Below are 16,751 nucleotides of genomic sequence, written 5' to 3' on the forward strand. Positions count from 1 at the left end.
TTACTGTAATTTAAATCAAAGTAGCCATTGCACCGTTAATCTGGGTTTCACACAGTAAAACAGCTGGGAATACATCCGTTTTACTTTTCAAATCATTGACTCCACAGGAGCTGATGATATTTCAACCCTAACTGTTAATGCAGCTATTTACTGTTAAAATAACAAAAACTTTTACAGTGTTTGGGGGGGGTGATCGGTACTGTACACTGTTTCTTGGTAAAATAACTGCGATCAAGTGCTAACAGTTTAAACTAATTCAGCAGGGCCTTGGTGCTGTACAAAAAAACACAATTGTTTTACTGTAAAGGAAACACCTGTGATTTCTACTAAAAAAACATTAAACTATGAACTACTATGTTTGCTGTGTACAAGTTGTACAAACCAATGCATTTGTTATGGAAATTTTGTTTTGTTTTTAGCTCATATATTAAAAAAAAAAAAACATCTGTCAAATCACATAGAAATAATGAATGAAAACTAATCCCGTAACCTTTTTTTTACTTAATATTGCCGTGATTTAACTTACAGTATTAGCTTCAACAGTAAAGAGCTGCAGTGATTGAATTTTAAATTTAAAACAACAACACATGTTTTACAGTGTGAGCAGAGAACAAGGGTTCGGGTTTTGTGTTTGGCAGCGTGCTTTATGTCCTGCAATAACCAACATTTATATGCGATTGTTTTTTTTTTTAATTCCCCCAAAAATCCATTTAATTCCTTAAATTACCAACACACTTTAAATTCAACCGGCAATTGGAAAGCTTTATTGGAGGCTGTCCTCTTCCTCCTCCTCCTCCCGTGTGTGGGAACAAATGAAAGGGGGAAATTATCTGGGATGGATTTTCCAATTTCCTTTTTGAGGGTGTATTTTCAGTTTCATTCCGGCCAACCAAGGACGAGCTGACATCCACCATAATGTTGAATATCACGCCCCAGTGCGCAGCGCAGTTTTCTGCTATGTTCCGCTTTCTGCTGCTTTTTATTAAGGCTATTTAATTAGCTGCCCTGTAGGTATTTTAGCTGCCAAACACCTTAAAAGAAGCAAAAAGTAAACAAGAAAATCTAGAGGTGGGATGATTCAGGCCTTTGACGTTTAGTTGAATTGTTCTTTTATTAGGGAGCTCAGTCGCTGATCAACTTGGCCTGCTGAGAAGCGCGCCTGTGCGGGTTTTTCCTCATATCGGCTCTTGAGCGCGTTTCTGCCCAATACTTTGAAAAATCGCACGCTTTAATGGGGGATTTACAGCCCGTCCATGACAGCTATTTGTTTTTGCTTGACTGGAGCTGGAGTTTGCTGCTGATGTCACCGCGGGCTTAACCTTTCAGAACCCCCCCACCCCCACCTCCTGCCTATAAAAAGGGAAGGGATGGCTCCTTTTACGCATAAAAACCGACTAACACGGTACAGTGCAGACCCCAGAGAGCAGGGGGATGAGATAATTAAAAAAGACTTACCTTTTCTTTTTAGAGCTTTTCTTCTTAGAAACTCTGGTAATGTTTGGGCAGTGTGATCATCCTCCGGACTCGTCTCCTTCTTGCAATCGTTTAGGATTTCTGCAGAAGAACAACAGTCTGGAGGAGAGGAGCAGGATTGTGAGCTCCCTGAAGGAGCGCACGGCCAAAAACCTCATGACCTGCGACAACACCGGGGGAGACGCGCATTTCAGGCGCGCAGAGACCGACTTCTCCAACCTGTACGCCAGAGGTAGGTTTCACGCAAATATAGTATTTGATAATGAGAGCGTCAAGTCTGTTTGCAAGTGATTAAATGCAGATAAATAAATAAAAAAGGAGACTACAGGTAAAGAAAATACCTTAGATGCAACGTATATGGCATTACTCAACAAATAAGTACAACTAAAGCTTAAAGGAAACACTGAAGAAATTAAATACAGAGTACAACTGAGTGTAAACAGTGATGCTGCAACAGACTAAGGAGGAATTTATTAAAATCTGATACAGGTTCCTTATCAATATCCTAGCTCTAAAATCATAAAGTACAGAACCTTGCAAAAAAATTTCATAAACCTTGAATAATTTTGAAATTTGTTATGTCACAAAAACAAACTTCATTGTATTATGTCTGGATTTTATGTGAGACATAAAATGCATCAGACAGTATGCGGAAAATGAAGCACAATTTTTGAGACTTTATAATCTGAAAAGCATGGCATGTCTCTCCATTTACCCTCTTTTTCCTGATACCCTTAATATATCCAGTGCAGCCTTCAGCCTTCACCTAATTGGTAAATAGAGTCCACTTGTTCTGTAAAGTTCTTGAACAATCTGTTGACAGGAACCTTATTAGCTCTATCTGACTGTCATTAAAAAGCTGTCATTTATTGAAGTAAAGATATAGATGCAGTTCACTATAAGCCATGAATGGTATGCAGCAAACATATGGAATAGGGTCCTGTGATCCAACCAGAGGTGAAGTTTTTGTTCCTCAAGCAAGTGTGGCAGAAAGCTAACCAGAACATGCCCCCAAGTAAACCGTTCCCAGTAAAAAAACATGGTAGCGGCATCATCGTGCTTTGAGAATATTTTTTTTTTCCTGCAGGACAAAGAGGCTTGTCCTAATTTATGGGAAGATGGATAGAGCCCAATGGAGGGCAATAATCAAAGAAACCCTTAGAGACTGCAAATTTCTTTCTTCTATTATGTCTGGCCTTTCAATGTAGCACTAAGAATTGCTGTATTAACGCCAAAGGGAGTCCAACAAGTGTTGTTTGCGCTATAGTGCTCTGCTTTTATATATATATGCAAAAAAAAAACTAATTGAGTGTTATTTTGGGATTATTTCTAATTCAATGGACACATACACAGAAAGGTAAAAGAGAAATAAAGGAAGACAAAAAGATGAGGCAAAACGTTAGGGACAAAAGGGGCGAAAATAGAGGAGAGGAAAAAGAGAGTACAAGATAGCATCCTCTGAGTCTGCTTCTACACCTGCAGAAAGAAAGAGATATAAAAAAACAACAAAAACAACCAAAATGATATCACAGGTACAAGTCACCAACCCCTGTGATAACGCCAGTTAAAAATATACAGTATTGTTTAATACAAGCTGTATTTAGTGACAGCCAAAGCTAAATGTAGGATACAAAGACTGGAAATTACTGGGTGACGGTTCCTCAAAGGAGCTGAATACAAATACATGACTTAAAAGAAGTTGGACCAAAAGAGAAAAAATGCATAGAAAGCAAGTGACTAGATACAAATGGCTGTACTTCCTTAGATAGATAACTTTTTACCAATCGGGATAATACAGAAAACTAAATTTGACTGGATTCCATTGTAATTATGAACGACTCCATGTAACTGAATCTGAATTTGTTTGTGTAGTGGACTGTATTGGTATAAACGTGACTGAGCTGATTAGATGTTTTTATGTACGTAGATATGAATTCACCTAGTTTGTCTTGTAAAGTGATGTCAATAAGATGGTTATTGTCGTGAACTGGTGCCTTAATGAATTAAACCGAATTGAAACCTTTCCCGTTTTCCAGATCTGCTACCTTCAAAGAATGGAGAGGAGTCGACCATGCAGTTCCTGCTGGAGGTTGTGGAAATCCTCACCAGCTACATCCGGAAGACCTTCGACAGATCCACCAAGGTCCTTGACTTCCACCATCCTCACCAGCTGCTGGAGGGCATGGAGGGCTTCAACCTGGAGCTCTCCGACCAGCCTGAGTCTCTGGAGCAGATCCTGGTGGACTGCAGGGATACTCTGAAATACGGAGTGAGAACAGGTAGGAGGCCTGAGAACCGCGCCTGCAAACTGCCCGGGTCGATAGCTTGCATTAATTCACAGACGGCTAATTGTTTTCTGAGGATCGAGCGACTCCGTTGCCTCTTTATCACCCGCAGGCCACCCCAGGTTCTTTAACCAGCTGTCCACTGGATTAGACATCGTAGGCTTGGCAGGAGAGTGGCTCACTTCCACAGCCAACACTAATATGTGAGTACAGTTGGGATAAATCACACTGTATTTGTTCCCATTTGCTTTCAAATGGTCCATGAAGAGGGGACATTATCAGCCGGAGGAATAGTTGAAGTGACGGACAGTAATTACTGTCTTTGGCTGAAGAAAAACCCAGAACTCCCTAATGGACTGTCACTCAAGCAAGGAGATAAAAGAACACAAACGAGGACATTAGTGCAGCTACGCCCCTGCACTGTTGTCGATACCGGCCTGTGCTTATGGGAGGTGGGCGCATAATTCAACCCTGCGGGCAAAGTAAATTGCATATTGATTAGCATTCACAGTTTACATGGTGTCTTTGTTTCTTGTTGTGCCAGTTCCTGTGACATAACATTGCCAGAGATGGAAAAACAGCCTCAGCTCACTTTGGGGCATGTGTACATAATGTGAGCAGCATCATTGAGTCTCTGTGGGAGGTTTTCCCTAGCAATAAATCCATTTCTGTGCTAACTATGTCCCTTTATTCATTTTGTTTCTGTTCATCTCAGAATGCTTGATTTAGCTACGCTGGTTGTCATCACCGTGGATGCATTTTGCAGCACTGTATCTCATAAACAGATACAGCCCAGTGTATGATTGTGGAGATAACGCCAGCTCAGGATTCCCAGAGGTCCTGCCGACTGAGATCAATACCATAAACCTGAGATTTATACCTCTATTGTTCACCCTTTACAACTTTAACACCCTGATCGCTAAATCACACTATCAACTGCTGTATGGTGTAAAACTGAAACAAAGGTTTTGTGGGAGAGCATGTGGATCAGAAGCTTAATACTTTACTCGTAAAAGAAATAGAAAATAAAACAGAATATTAAAGTAATCTTGCAGAAATTACTGTCATTCATCTTTTGTCCATTTAGTGACTTTTGACACAAAGCAGAGTATCTCTAAACAAACACATGGTTGACACAGAAAGATATGCTTATTGATTCAATTGACCATCTAATTTGGTCACTTTGAAAAGCAGTTATTCACAACAAATGACCTACAGTTAAACAGCTACTCACATGTGCATTATGGATTAATTATAAACCATAAATAATAATAAAGTAAGGCTTGCAAGACAGAAAAAAAGATTTTTCCTTTACAGAAATTAACTTTCTGGAAAACAATAGCACCCAACATTCATGAATTTCTGATATTTAGACCTTATTAAATTCAAGTTTTTCCACACATTAAGAAAAAATGTAGGTGTTAAGAGGGTTTCTGGGCTTTTTACTTACTGTGTCTGACAGAACTTCTCACACCCCTTGATGTTTTTCATAGTTGTCATATTACAACTGCAACACAAACTCTCCAAACCACCTTAATGGGCACCTTTCAATGTTGAGAAGCAGTAGCTCTGCTTCCAGCTCCCCTAAGACAGCAGAGCTCCTATCCCTAAGGCTGAGCCGGGCCATTTTCCAGAGGTAGCTCACTTCAGCTGCTTGTATCCAAGATCTTGTTCCTTTGGTCATGGTCCATATCATATGATCATAGATGAGGTTCTGAACGTAGACATACCAGTAAATCAATTGCTTTGCTTTTTGGTGCAGTTCCTTCTTCACCACAACAGCATTGCTGCAGAAGAAGCCCCAACCACGTCCCTCCTAGCATCATAAACAAGACAGAGGCAGAGACTGACCTCTGATCCAGAGGGGGCAGTCAACCTTTTTATGCAATCATGGCTTCAGAAAGTATCCATCCATCCATTGTCTATACCCCTTTATCCTACCAAAGTCACAGGGGGTCTGGTGCCTAGCTCCAAAGGCAAGAGGCAGGATAGAGCCCCGACATGTCACCAGTCTATCAATTCAATTCAATTTTATTTATATAGCGCCAGTTTATGAAACATGTCATCCCAAGGCACTTTACAAAGTCAAATTCAATCATATTATACAGATTGGGTCAGGTTATAAAGATTGGTCAAAGATTTCCTATATAAGGGACCCAGTTGATTGCATCAAAGTCCCGACAAGCAGCATTCACTCCTGGAGAAGCGTAGAGCCACAGGGAGAGTCAGTGGAAAGAAAAACTCTCCATTAACGGGAAGTAAAACCTCCAGCAGAACCAGGCTCAGTATGAACGGTCATCTGCCTCGACCGACTGGGGTTACAGAAGACAGAGCAGAGACACAACAAGAGAGACAAAAAAGCACAGAAGCACACATTGATCTAGTAATCTGTTCTACATTAGATGGTAATAGCGGGTGAGCCGTCTTCCCTCGATGATGTCACAGTTAACAGAACGCCAGACCAGGTGTACCTACTATGAAGAAAAAAGAGAGAACAAAAAGTTAAAAGCTGAAATGACAATAGTCATTTCAATGTAATGCAATGCAAAACTGGAGAACAGTAGAAATCAGTAGAGTGAGAAAAATAGGCCCTGATGTCCTCCTGTAGCCTAAGTCTATAGCAGCATAACTATAGAGATAGCTCAGGGTAACATGAGCCACTCTAACTATAAGCTTTGTGAAAAAGGAAAGTTTTAAGATTATTCTTAAAAGTAGACAGGGTGGGATTTGAACCCAGGGTAACTGTGCTACCCACATCACCACCCTCCAGCCCTGAAAAACAACTAAATGTAGGAATAAACCATTGTAGTATTTAGATCGTATATTAGCTACTTTGTTTACTTTAATCATTTCTATCTAGTATCTCTATCAAAACTTGAAACCTTTCCCCTCTTGTCTCAGTTGGCATCCCTTTGAACCTGTGCGAGGTTGCTTACGCTCCAATTTATCTTTATTAATAACTCCATCAGTCTTAATTATCCCACGTAAATATTGACTGACAATCACATTCTGCTTTTTCATAATCAGAGTAGCCGACGCCTGCCTGCGGGGATGAGTGCAGTGAAATTAACCCATGGCATGTTTGCTTTTGGTCTGCACATTTGCTACTGCTGAAGATGCTGAGCCACACTGCAGATGTGCTGTAATGTGGCTCGTAATCTTCCTCAGATTCATTTACTTGCTTTGCATGAGCGGCCGGCATACTTATGCAATTAGAGTATCACTGGTCTGGAAAAGATGGATGAGTCTGTCTGTACGGTGATTCCAAAATTGACTGTCGCAGGGAAGCTTCACAATGCCTGTCTCGTTTGAACAAACCCCATATGCTCCGAGAAGATAAAAGAAATTTGTGGGACTCTTTGCAGAGCATAACACCGGGGTATTGTTATCAGCTCTGCACAGTTTCAACTAAATGGTGCATTTTTAAAGAGGAAAAAGCAAATAATGAAGCAACTCCTTTTCATCCGTGTTTAAGTGTCTCAGAATACTCAGAATGTAAATACAGTTAATTATTGCTGTCATATGCGACCTTTAGGAGGCTTTATTCAACCTGGATAGAGACGCCACAGACAGCTTATATTATTTAGACTGTTCATTATCAACTCTGATAAATTTATTACCGTTATGACTGCACAAATATATTTCTTTAGGATCTTCAAAAGATAAAAAAAAAAGATGTGAAATAAGTTTAATAGCAGTTCTACAGTTTGATCAGAGACAGAAAGAATTTGTTAATGTCCTGGTGTTGTGGGGCTGTTTGCCTGATGGCAGCCGTTTAAAACGTTCATGTAGGCGGTGTTAAGTCTCTCTGATGGTAGTCAGAGACAGATCCTGGAAAAGGGTAGAGACCCTGCAGCGCCTTATTGTTTGTCACGATAAAACTGGAGTGCCTGGTCACAGTTTCCTCAGGAAGCGATCTCTGCTCAGACACCTTCATGAAGCTGGAAGTGCTCCTCAAACAAGTGTAATCGTTGGAGATCTCTAAGGAAATTAATGCTGATGTTGTGACTTCTGGAAGTCATTCAAATCATAAATCAGTGCTGCGTGTTCTAGGGTTGTTTTTTTATCACATATGATCAGATGTGATCGTTCTGTCTGCTGTAGGTTCACCTATGAGATCGCCCCTGTTTTCGTGCTCATGGAGCAGCTGACGCTGAAGAAGATGAGAGAGATAATCGGCTGGCCGAATGGAGAGGGAGACGGAATATTTTCTCCAGGTAAAAAAGCACAACCAATGATCTCTGAAAGCTCTTATCCAAACCTTGATAAAAACATGGCAAAGTCATGTTCCATTCTATAAAACCCCATGAGCATCTTTCAACTGTAGTATTTTTAAATGTACCCAGCGATTCAATAAAGTCCTGAAGCATATAGCTTTGCTTACATACTAAGTGAGAGATTTTCAGACAAAGTCAAAACTTATAATTATAATAATTATAATTTTTAAGCAAGAAAAACTAATAAAATCAAGAAAAGGCCAGACTAACAAAGCCCAAAGTGATAAGGGATAAATCTTGAAACGTAGCTATTTCTGCTCAAATACAGAAGCACGATTTAAACAGTTACTCTTTATTTCACTACTATTTATATGTACTCTCTAAGATATATACTTCCTATTTATTCACAGTTGTGTGCTTTTTACTTTAGTTCTTAATGTGTTTAGTTTTTAATGTGTATATCCCACATGTTTTTATTGGACTACCATTCTCTTGTTGTTACATTGGGAATTTCCCCCCTGACAGCAAATAAAATTAATACTCTACTCTACTATTTTCCAATAAATCCAGTCGTTGTGACAAAGGACAAAAGAATGCAACAAATTTCACTACCAGGGTAAATAAAGTATTACAGTAATTTCTACCTATGCATATATTTAAAATAGTTATTAAAATCATATATTTAAAACAATTAGCAGAAATGCCACCAAACTAAATTGAAAAGTAAAATGATAACATTTCATTGCAAGGCCGCTCGCGACAGAAAAAGACTGGTGTTTCCATTTGGGAAGAAATAATATAATTAGTTGATGATCTTATGTTATCTCTAAACCTTCTCGTACAGTATCTTTCAGTATGGTATGGGGCAAATATCTTCAGGCTGCAGGCCCACAACAAAGCTTCAGACTTTCTTTCAAAAGATTTAATAGCCTGACTCTGCAAATGTCTTCCGAAATGCAGAATGAATTCATTCATCATCAGCCCAAGTTTGAGCATAGAGACGATGCTGCAGCAAACAAACAGGCAGACAAAACAAAAGACAGGCAGATGAGTGAGTGAGTGAGTGAGTGAGCGAGTGAGTGAGTGAGTGAGTTTGTGCATGAAAGACAGCTAAATGAACAAAGATATTACTTGACAAAACAGTAAACGGCAATCAAAAGGATATCAGTCTGTAACACTACTGTTGTAGAGTGTCATTTTTCTCTTTATTGATATTAAATTACTATAAATGTGCACTCTGTTGGGCTCTATAGGCGGTGCCATATCCAACATGTACAGCGTGATGATTGCCAGATACAAATTCTTCCCTGAAGTCAAGACCAAAGGCATGACAGCTGCACCCCGACTGGTGCTCTTCACTTCTGAGCATGTTAGTCCAAGACTGTCTCTGATCCTCTAATCAGCTTAAATACGTAAGCCTAAATGTGCACAAATTCCTTTTTAGACTGATGACTGTTCTGTTCCTGCAGAGCCACTATTCCATCAAGAAAGCAAGTGCTGCTCTGGGCTTTGGAACAGAGAACCTGATCCTTTTAAAGACAGATGAGAGGTTTGTTTTCTGTTTGATTTACAGGAACATATCCCAAGTTTAGCAAAAATATAATAACATGTGGAATACTGATGTCTCTTTTTTTCCAGAGGGAGAGTCATCCCTGCTGATCTGGAGGCAAAAATAATCGAGGTCAAGCAAAAGGTAAAAATAGGCCTTTGACATCACCGCTCGAATCCCATTCTTTCCCTCCGTCCATTACTTCCTGCAATCAGAAACACTCATATGAGCTTCAGCTTTGTGCAGCCAGGGCTGAGAGGCTACTCTAATAAGACCACCGCTGCTGTCACTTCCCATTATGATGCTACAGTAGTCTTAAAATGTCGCTCCAGGAAGTAATTTCTGTGATGCACAGAGTAGAAGAAATGGAAATACAAGGCAATAAGAGGAGTGCATTAACAAAGACCCCCCCCCCCACTCTCTGCCAATTTCTTTGAAATAAACAATCGCCTGGAGACAAAAAGACATGTAAAATCTTCTGCTTTTGGCTTGCAGGGGTATGTTCCAATGTTTGTGAACGCCACTGCCGGCACCACTGTCTACGGAGCCTTTGACCCCATCAATGAGATCGCAGACATCTGTGAGAAGTATAACATATGGCTTCATGTGGATGTGAGTGAACATTTAATCTCCTCCAAATCACACATTTGCATGCTTCATATCTGTTGCACAGATATCAGTGTCTCTGGTGTTATTATAGTGCAGCATGTTGTGCTGTGCAGGCCGCATGGGGAGGAGGTTTGCTGATGTCCAGGAGACACAAACACAAGCTGAGTGGAGTAGAAAGGTAAAGAACATCTTGATGTTTTCATTATATGATGGGAACAGCACATTCAATACATAAAAGGATCAGCTTTGTTTGCTTTGTGTTGTAGTTATTGTTTTTTTTTTAATCTAGTCTCTTTTAAATGACTCTCCCTCTGGAACTAACCCCCTTAACTGCATGCTGGTGTTTCAAAAAAAAAAAATGCTTTTTCCTGGAGTCTAACCATATGGAAATAAAGCACATTCTGTGAAACATTAAGTATTGTTTATGATTGGGCTTCATTTTGTATAATACCTGTGTAACGGAATGGAAAGATGCAGAATCTACCTTGTGCTGCTCCGTAAAGACACTAAGGTCACTTTTTGCAGGTCGTCACTTTTCGTTGTCTCTTTTTCCATCCTTAATGCTCAACCAGACCAACTGGAGCAGACAGTGCAATGCTTTATACATAGTCTATGATTGCCCCATAGTGGTTAACCAATTATTGGCTGGGAAAAAATAGGGGGACTACCCCTATGTGTTTAGAGGCTGCCTGGGATCTTTTGATATGTTAAAATCCTATCACAGCAGACACTCAAACGCTATACCACACTCACACCACTCCGACAGAATAAAGGCAACTGCAACTCAAATATCGCAGCAATGGCCCAAAAAAGTCTTGATTCACTCACCTTGGCATATCGAATGCTTGAAATGGAAAGTAAAACTTGTGGGAATGTTCTGGTTTGTCCTGATGTGCTGGAAAAGGGTAGAGACTCTGCGGTCTCTGGTGGTACTTTTTCAGGCAAAGTACCACCAGCACTTTGCCTGAAAGACATTGATTAGGAGTAAAATGAAACCTGGGAGAGCAGCTGTGCTCATCAGCAGGTTTATATCAGAGACACACTGCAAACTGACTGCAGAGAAGCAAGGACCCACTGACAAACCCTGAAGGGGCAGCCGGTAAGAAAAGAATCAAACAAAATAAAGAATGGGAAAAAGATTCAACTGTTCAGTCTGAGTAATTCCAGCTGGAGAATTGCTGGTTCTAGAAGCCACGTCTGAGCTACAAGCTAAAAGCCACGTCTGAGCTCCCAGCTCCTAGCTCCCAGCTCCTGGCTCCAAGCTCCAGCAAGTAAATGGCAGATTCTAAGGGCCTACAACAGCTCAACACAATAACTAGAGCATCTAGAAACATGTCAGTTGAGGAGTTAAAGGAGGCTTTCACCAAGATTTCATTGGAGGCTGACAAAGTTATTGATGCAAATGATGATTTGGAAGCTGCGTTTGCAGAGGCCAGGGATGGGGAAGGTGACTCCACCTTGACGGATGAACAGTCTGATATTAGAAATACAGCAAAGGGGTGTGAAGCAAGGCTGAAGGAGGTGCAAGATGTCATTCGTAAAATTATTTGGGGCAACTTTGGGCACCCAGAGCTGTTTGGGTGTGTGTTTGGATCTGGCATATAATATATATATATATATATATATATATATATATATATATATATATATATATATATATATATATATATATATATATATGCTTGCTTAAAGCCCTTTGTTAACTGCCAGATTCTTTAACAATTACCTTTTCTGTTAAGTCAGCACTCCTTTCCTGTTATTATTATACCATCAATCTATGCTGCTGCTGCTGCTGATGATGATTATTATTATTATTATTATTATTATTATTATTATTATTATTATTATTATTATTATTATTATTATTATTATTATTATTATTATCTTCTATTCCGATTGCATTTTAAGAAATAATGCATGTATCAAATGCATCACCACATGTCAAATGGGTTAATTCGCTTCTTTTTTTGTTAAATCCTTCATTGCATCAGTTTTGACAACCATTTATAAAACATTAGTGACAGATTTCATTTCCATCCAACCAAATGTATTCCCAGTAAAATCATTTCTAATTAATCTATATTGCACATGTGAAAACAACAGCACTTGACCAATGTGCTTCACAAGTACATCAGCAATCATAGAAGAGCAAATAGAGTAAAACAGCGACAGAAAAAACTTAAATAAAACACAGAAGAGTTAAGATTTATAAGAACTGTTCAGAAACCTTAGAAATAATCAGCAGCACAGTAATCAATAATCACAGCAGCAAATACCATCTAATGTAAATAAGGAAAAGTTTTTTTGAGATACAGATTTCATGTAAAATGTAGAACCGAGGGAAGACTCTTTTCATGCAAATACAAAACCCCTGAGTTGCATTGATCCAAATCAGGCTTCAGCTTCAAATCTGTGGTCACTCCTTATGATTCCCATCTCATCAGCATCCCCTTCTCCAAATGTCAAGTGTGCCATAGCTTACTACTGAAATATCTTTATATGTTTTCAGTTTGCTGCTTATGTTCGCAGACCTGACACACTCAATCCCTCACAGAGATGCGGTTGCTGTTTCCATATCTGTGCAGGGCGAACTCCGTCACCTGGAACCCTCACAAGATGATGGGAGTGCCTCTGCAGTGCTCCGCCGTTCTGGTCAGAGAGAGGGTAAGTCTGCGCCATCCACTCTTCCACCTGTGCAGAAGCTGCTGGGATCAGTGAAGTTGAACCTAGTGAGCGTTTCCTGTTTTTGATCATTGTCCCCACTGCAGGGACTATTACAAGGCTGCAACTCCATGTGCGCGGGCTACCTCTTCCAGCCAGACAAACAGTACGACGTCACGTACGACACGGGGGATAAGGCCATTCAGTGTGGACGCCATGTTGACATCTTTAAGTTCTGGCTCATGTGGAAGGCAAAGGTGAGCATCTGTGTGACTTTGCTCACTGTCACAGTCTCACATACATTTAGGAACTGACTGTATTTTCCTTTTTTTATTTCATCTACAAAAAAAAAGGGAACAGTAGGATTTGAGCAGCACATTGACAAGTGCTTGGACCTGTCGGCGTACCTCTATGACAAAATAAAATCCAGAGAGGGATTTGAGATGGTGTTCAACGCGGAGGTAAGATTAAAACCTGCTTTCACGCCGCCGTTTGCAAAAGGGTTGAATTAACCCTCATAATATTGAGGCAGAGTTCACAATTTATCCTGGTTTCAGGACTGATTAGATCATTTTACTCTGCTGACACGGGGACAAGCTGCGCCGTTCCAAATGTTGTTTTCTCTTATCAGCCGCAGCACACTAATGTCTGCTTCTGGTACATTCCACCGAGCCTCCGCGGCATGCCTGATGGCAAAGAGAGGCGCGAGAGACTGCACAAGGTAATGACTCATTAATCTGCAAATTAAGCCTCTTTTCAAACTTCTCTCCTCCTGCATGGCTCATTCATAGCAGAGGAACAGAACAGTTTTAATTGTTTACAGCGCCATGCAATAGGACTCTGGCCCACTGTTGCGCTTTTAGCGTTTTTAAAGTTTTAGTTTTTTTGTGGAATTTTGTGTGACAGAGCATCAAAAAGTGGTGCATCATTGTGAAGCAGAAAGAAAAATAGGTGTAGATTGTTTTTGTTTTTTTTGTTGTTGCTGTTCAAATTCTTTTGGCAAAAGTTGCCTTTATTTAATAGTTTATTGACAGGAAGTGAGGTTGAGAGAGAGAGAGACAGAGAGAGAGAGAGAGAGAGAGAGAGAGAGAGAGAGGGGGGGGGGTGGAAGAAATGCGAAAAGAACCACAGTTCAGGAATTTAAACTCGGACAGCTGCGATGAATAAAGAGGCCTCCAAACACGGTTTGCATGCTCTGCACCTGTGCCACCACCGCAGCATGGGTCCTTTTTTTTTTGTTTTTGTTTTTTTTTACAAAAGATAATCTGAAAAGTGTGGTATGCATTGTATTCAATCTTCCTGAGTCAACACTTCAAGTTCTTTGCTGTACATTTCTTTCCAGCTTTGCATATCGAGAGTCTGTAATGTTTTGCTTGTTCTTTTCTGCACAATTGCTCAAGCTCAGTCAGATTGGATAGAAAGCATCTGTGAACATCAATTTTCAAGGCATACCTCACACTCTCAGTTGGATTTAGTTCTGGACTTTGACTGGGCCATTTTAACTAGAATATATCTAAATCTTTCTGTTATAGCTCTGGCTGTATGTTTAGGGTCGTTGTCCTTCTTAAGGCGGACCTCTGCCCCAGTCTCAAGTCTTTTAAAGTCTCAAACACCTTTACTTCTATATTTCTGACCCCTAACCAGCTTCCCTGTCACTGATGAAGAAAAGCATCCCCACAGCATAATGCTACAACCACTATGCTTTACAGTGGGCATTATGTAATCTGGGTGCAACGCAGGATGATGTGCAGAGGCAGATGTTTGCTACTCAAAGCAGAACATATGTAGGCGCCAAATCACAAACGAATTACAAACAGGACTTTTTATGGCTTTCTTTCAGCAATAACTTTGTTCTTGCAAGTATTTCTTAGAGGCCAGTGTTATAAAGTCCAATGGACGTTCTTCCGCCTGAGCTGACCTCTGCAGTTCCTCCAGAGTTACCTTTACAACCTGATGAGCCAATGTGGCCTTAGGTCCGGCTAAACACAATTTGTTTAGACTCACAATAGCTCCATGGCCCTTCAAATCAAAATTACATATTTCTACAATATCCACAATAAGACAGTTGTTTTGATTTTTACAGAAAAGAAAAAACATTTTAATTTTGCTTTTAGGCTTTAAAATGAAAAAAAAAAAAATCCTCAAACTTTCACATAAAAGGGACTTCATACATTTTCTATTATGTATTGTTAAACTTTAATATAAATTATAAATGCACAAATTCTGCAACCAAAGGACAAAGAAACACATACAGTTACATTTGAAAACATTACTAGATTCTTTACCATTTTTAGCCCACGTTATTCAAAGCCGACGCTTGGGGTGGTATTCTAAAGAGCAACTTGTGGCTCTGAAGCCGTAGGGTGTAGACCACTGGTTCAGGTGGACAGCCATGTCTTAGCAGGTTTGCAGTTGTGCCTTACTTTTTCCAGCTTTGATATCATGACATGAACGATGCTCTGTGACTTGTTCAGCTGTTGCTTTAAATCTCTTCATAGCTTTATGCTTGACTTGTCGGCTGTGTCCCTTGGTCCTGGTGATGCTGTTTATTCTATAAGGTTCTCTTACAATCCTCTGAGACCTCCAAAGGAAAGCTTTATAACCACTGAGACTAAATTGTACACTGGTGGACCCTGTTTGCTATTTAAGTTACTTCAGAAGGCATTTAGCCTTACCAGATTTTAGTTAGGGATATCGCAATCAAAGTGAGCTGAATACATATGCACACCACACTTTTCAGTTCTTCATTCATTGAAGTTTGCAAACTGTATATTGTTTTCCTTTGCGTGCACAGAGAAGCTCTGCTTTCTGTTTCCCTGTCAGTACAAATCCCAGCAGAACAGATTAAGGTTTGTGGTTACAGCACGAAAAGGTTCGAGGGCCCTCTGCTCCTTCGAAATGCCCTGTAGAACGGATGTCTAAGAGTACAATATCTGCAACAGGTCGCTCCGAAGATCAAGGCCTTGATGATGGAGTCGGGTACCACCATGGTGGGTTACCAGCCGCAAGGAGACAAAGTCAACTTCTTCCGCATGGTCATCTCAAACGCTGCAGCCACCAGGTCAGACATCGACTTCCTGATTGAGGAGATTGAGCGGCTGGGCCTTGAACTGTAAGACTCGCCTGCAGAGCGTGTGCTCCAGCATCAACGGGCCTTGAGCTTTGCGTCATGTTCAATTTGTCTTTTCAAAACGGTTACTTTTTTGCCTCCGAGTATTTTGTGGCAATGCACAACTAAAAACATAGTGTACCCGGTGTGTTTCTGTCAGTTCTGTCCTTAGCTACAGAGATCTACATGTTTAAAACATTTGCACATCCTACGGAAAAAAAAAAAAAAAAAAAAAAACGAACAAAGCACAGTGGCATTCTTGTTTATTATGCAAAGTGTGAATAAACCTCGATGTTAAGTCGACGACATTGAAAACTTTAATATTGAAACAAACCTGTTTCCAAAAAAAGAACACCTAGCACATTAAATTACTTATAAAAGATGAATAAATGTTTTATTGTTTAGAAAGATTATGGGAGAAGATGGTAGAGTCATGAAATAGACATATTTATAACATGAAAGACAAGAATAACAATTTGGAGATTTGATCTTTTGTTGTACTGTAATTGTTGTTAAAATCAGAGACAATATTTAAAATACAGATAGCGTGGCTGTAGATTAGCGCAAACGAATGTAGGGACATTTTAGAGTATGGGAAAAAATTGTATATGAGTTTAATATTTTACATCTAAAATAAAAATTAAACATCTGCCATTTTTTAACTGGTTCCTGATGAGGAAATGAAGTAACCCAAAACATGCACAGGCCCCCATGATGAAATGTCCTCTTTTAACAACTCATATAGTGTATACTGCCAGTTTTTCTAGGATGCAAACACTGAGAAAGGTTAAATAAGTTAGTGTTCAGATAAAAACCATATGTTTATTAAGGAAAATACACTAATAAGT

The 16,751-nt window shown here is 39.8% G+C and overlaps 1 protein-coding gene across 2 annotated transcripts in view; it reads left to right on the forward strand.

Annotated features, from left to right (window-relative positions):
* LOC105920782 (glutamate decarboxylase 1) overlaps positions 1-16,252 on the forward strand; it is a 19,524-nt gene extending 3,272 nt beyond the window's left edge. For both annotated transcript variants that reach the window (XM_036139274.1, XM_036139275.1), the window contains 14 exons: positions 1,550-1,705; positions 3,510-3,752; positions 3,871-3,961; positions 7,863-7,975; positions 9,229-9,344; positions 9,445-9,524; positions 9,614-9,668; positions 10,020-10,136; positions 10,247-10,311; positions 12,719-12,797; positions 12,902-13,051; positions 13,148-13,255; positions 13,426-13,515; positions 15,737-16,252. In XM_036139274.1, coding sequence (XP_035995167.1) covers positions 1,550-1,705; positions 3,510-3,752; positions 3,871-3,961; positions 7,863-7,975; positions 9,229-9,344; positions 9,445-9,524; positions 9,614-9,668; positions 10,020-10,136; positions 10,247-10,311; positions 12,719-12,797; positions 12,902-13,051; positions 13,148-13,255; positions 13,426-13,515; positions 15,737-15,910 — 1,637 coding nt within the window. In that variant the 3' untranslated portion in view covers positions 15,911-16,252. The remainder of the gene's footprint in view (positions 1-1,549; positions 1,706-3,509; positions 3,753-3,870; positions 3,962-7,862; positions 7,976-9,228; positions 9,345-9,444; positions 9,525-9,613; positions 9,669-10,019; positions 10,137-10,246; positions 10,312-12,718; positions 12,798-12,901; positions 13,052-13,147; positions 13,256-13,425; positions 13,516-15,736) is intronic.
* The last annotated feature ends 499 nt before the right edge of the window (positions 16,253-16,751 follow it).

This window comes from Fundulus heteroclitus, chromosome 7 (genome assembly GCF_011125445.2).
Source record: "Fundulus heteroclitus isolate FHET01 chromosome 7, MU-UCD_Fhet_4.1, whole genome shotgun sequence".
NCBI classification, from domain to species: Eukaryota; Metazoa; Chordata; class Actinopteri; order Cyprinodontiformes; family Fundulidae; genus Fundulus; species Fundulus heteroclitus.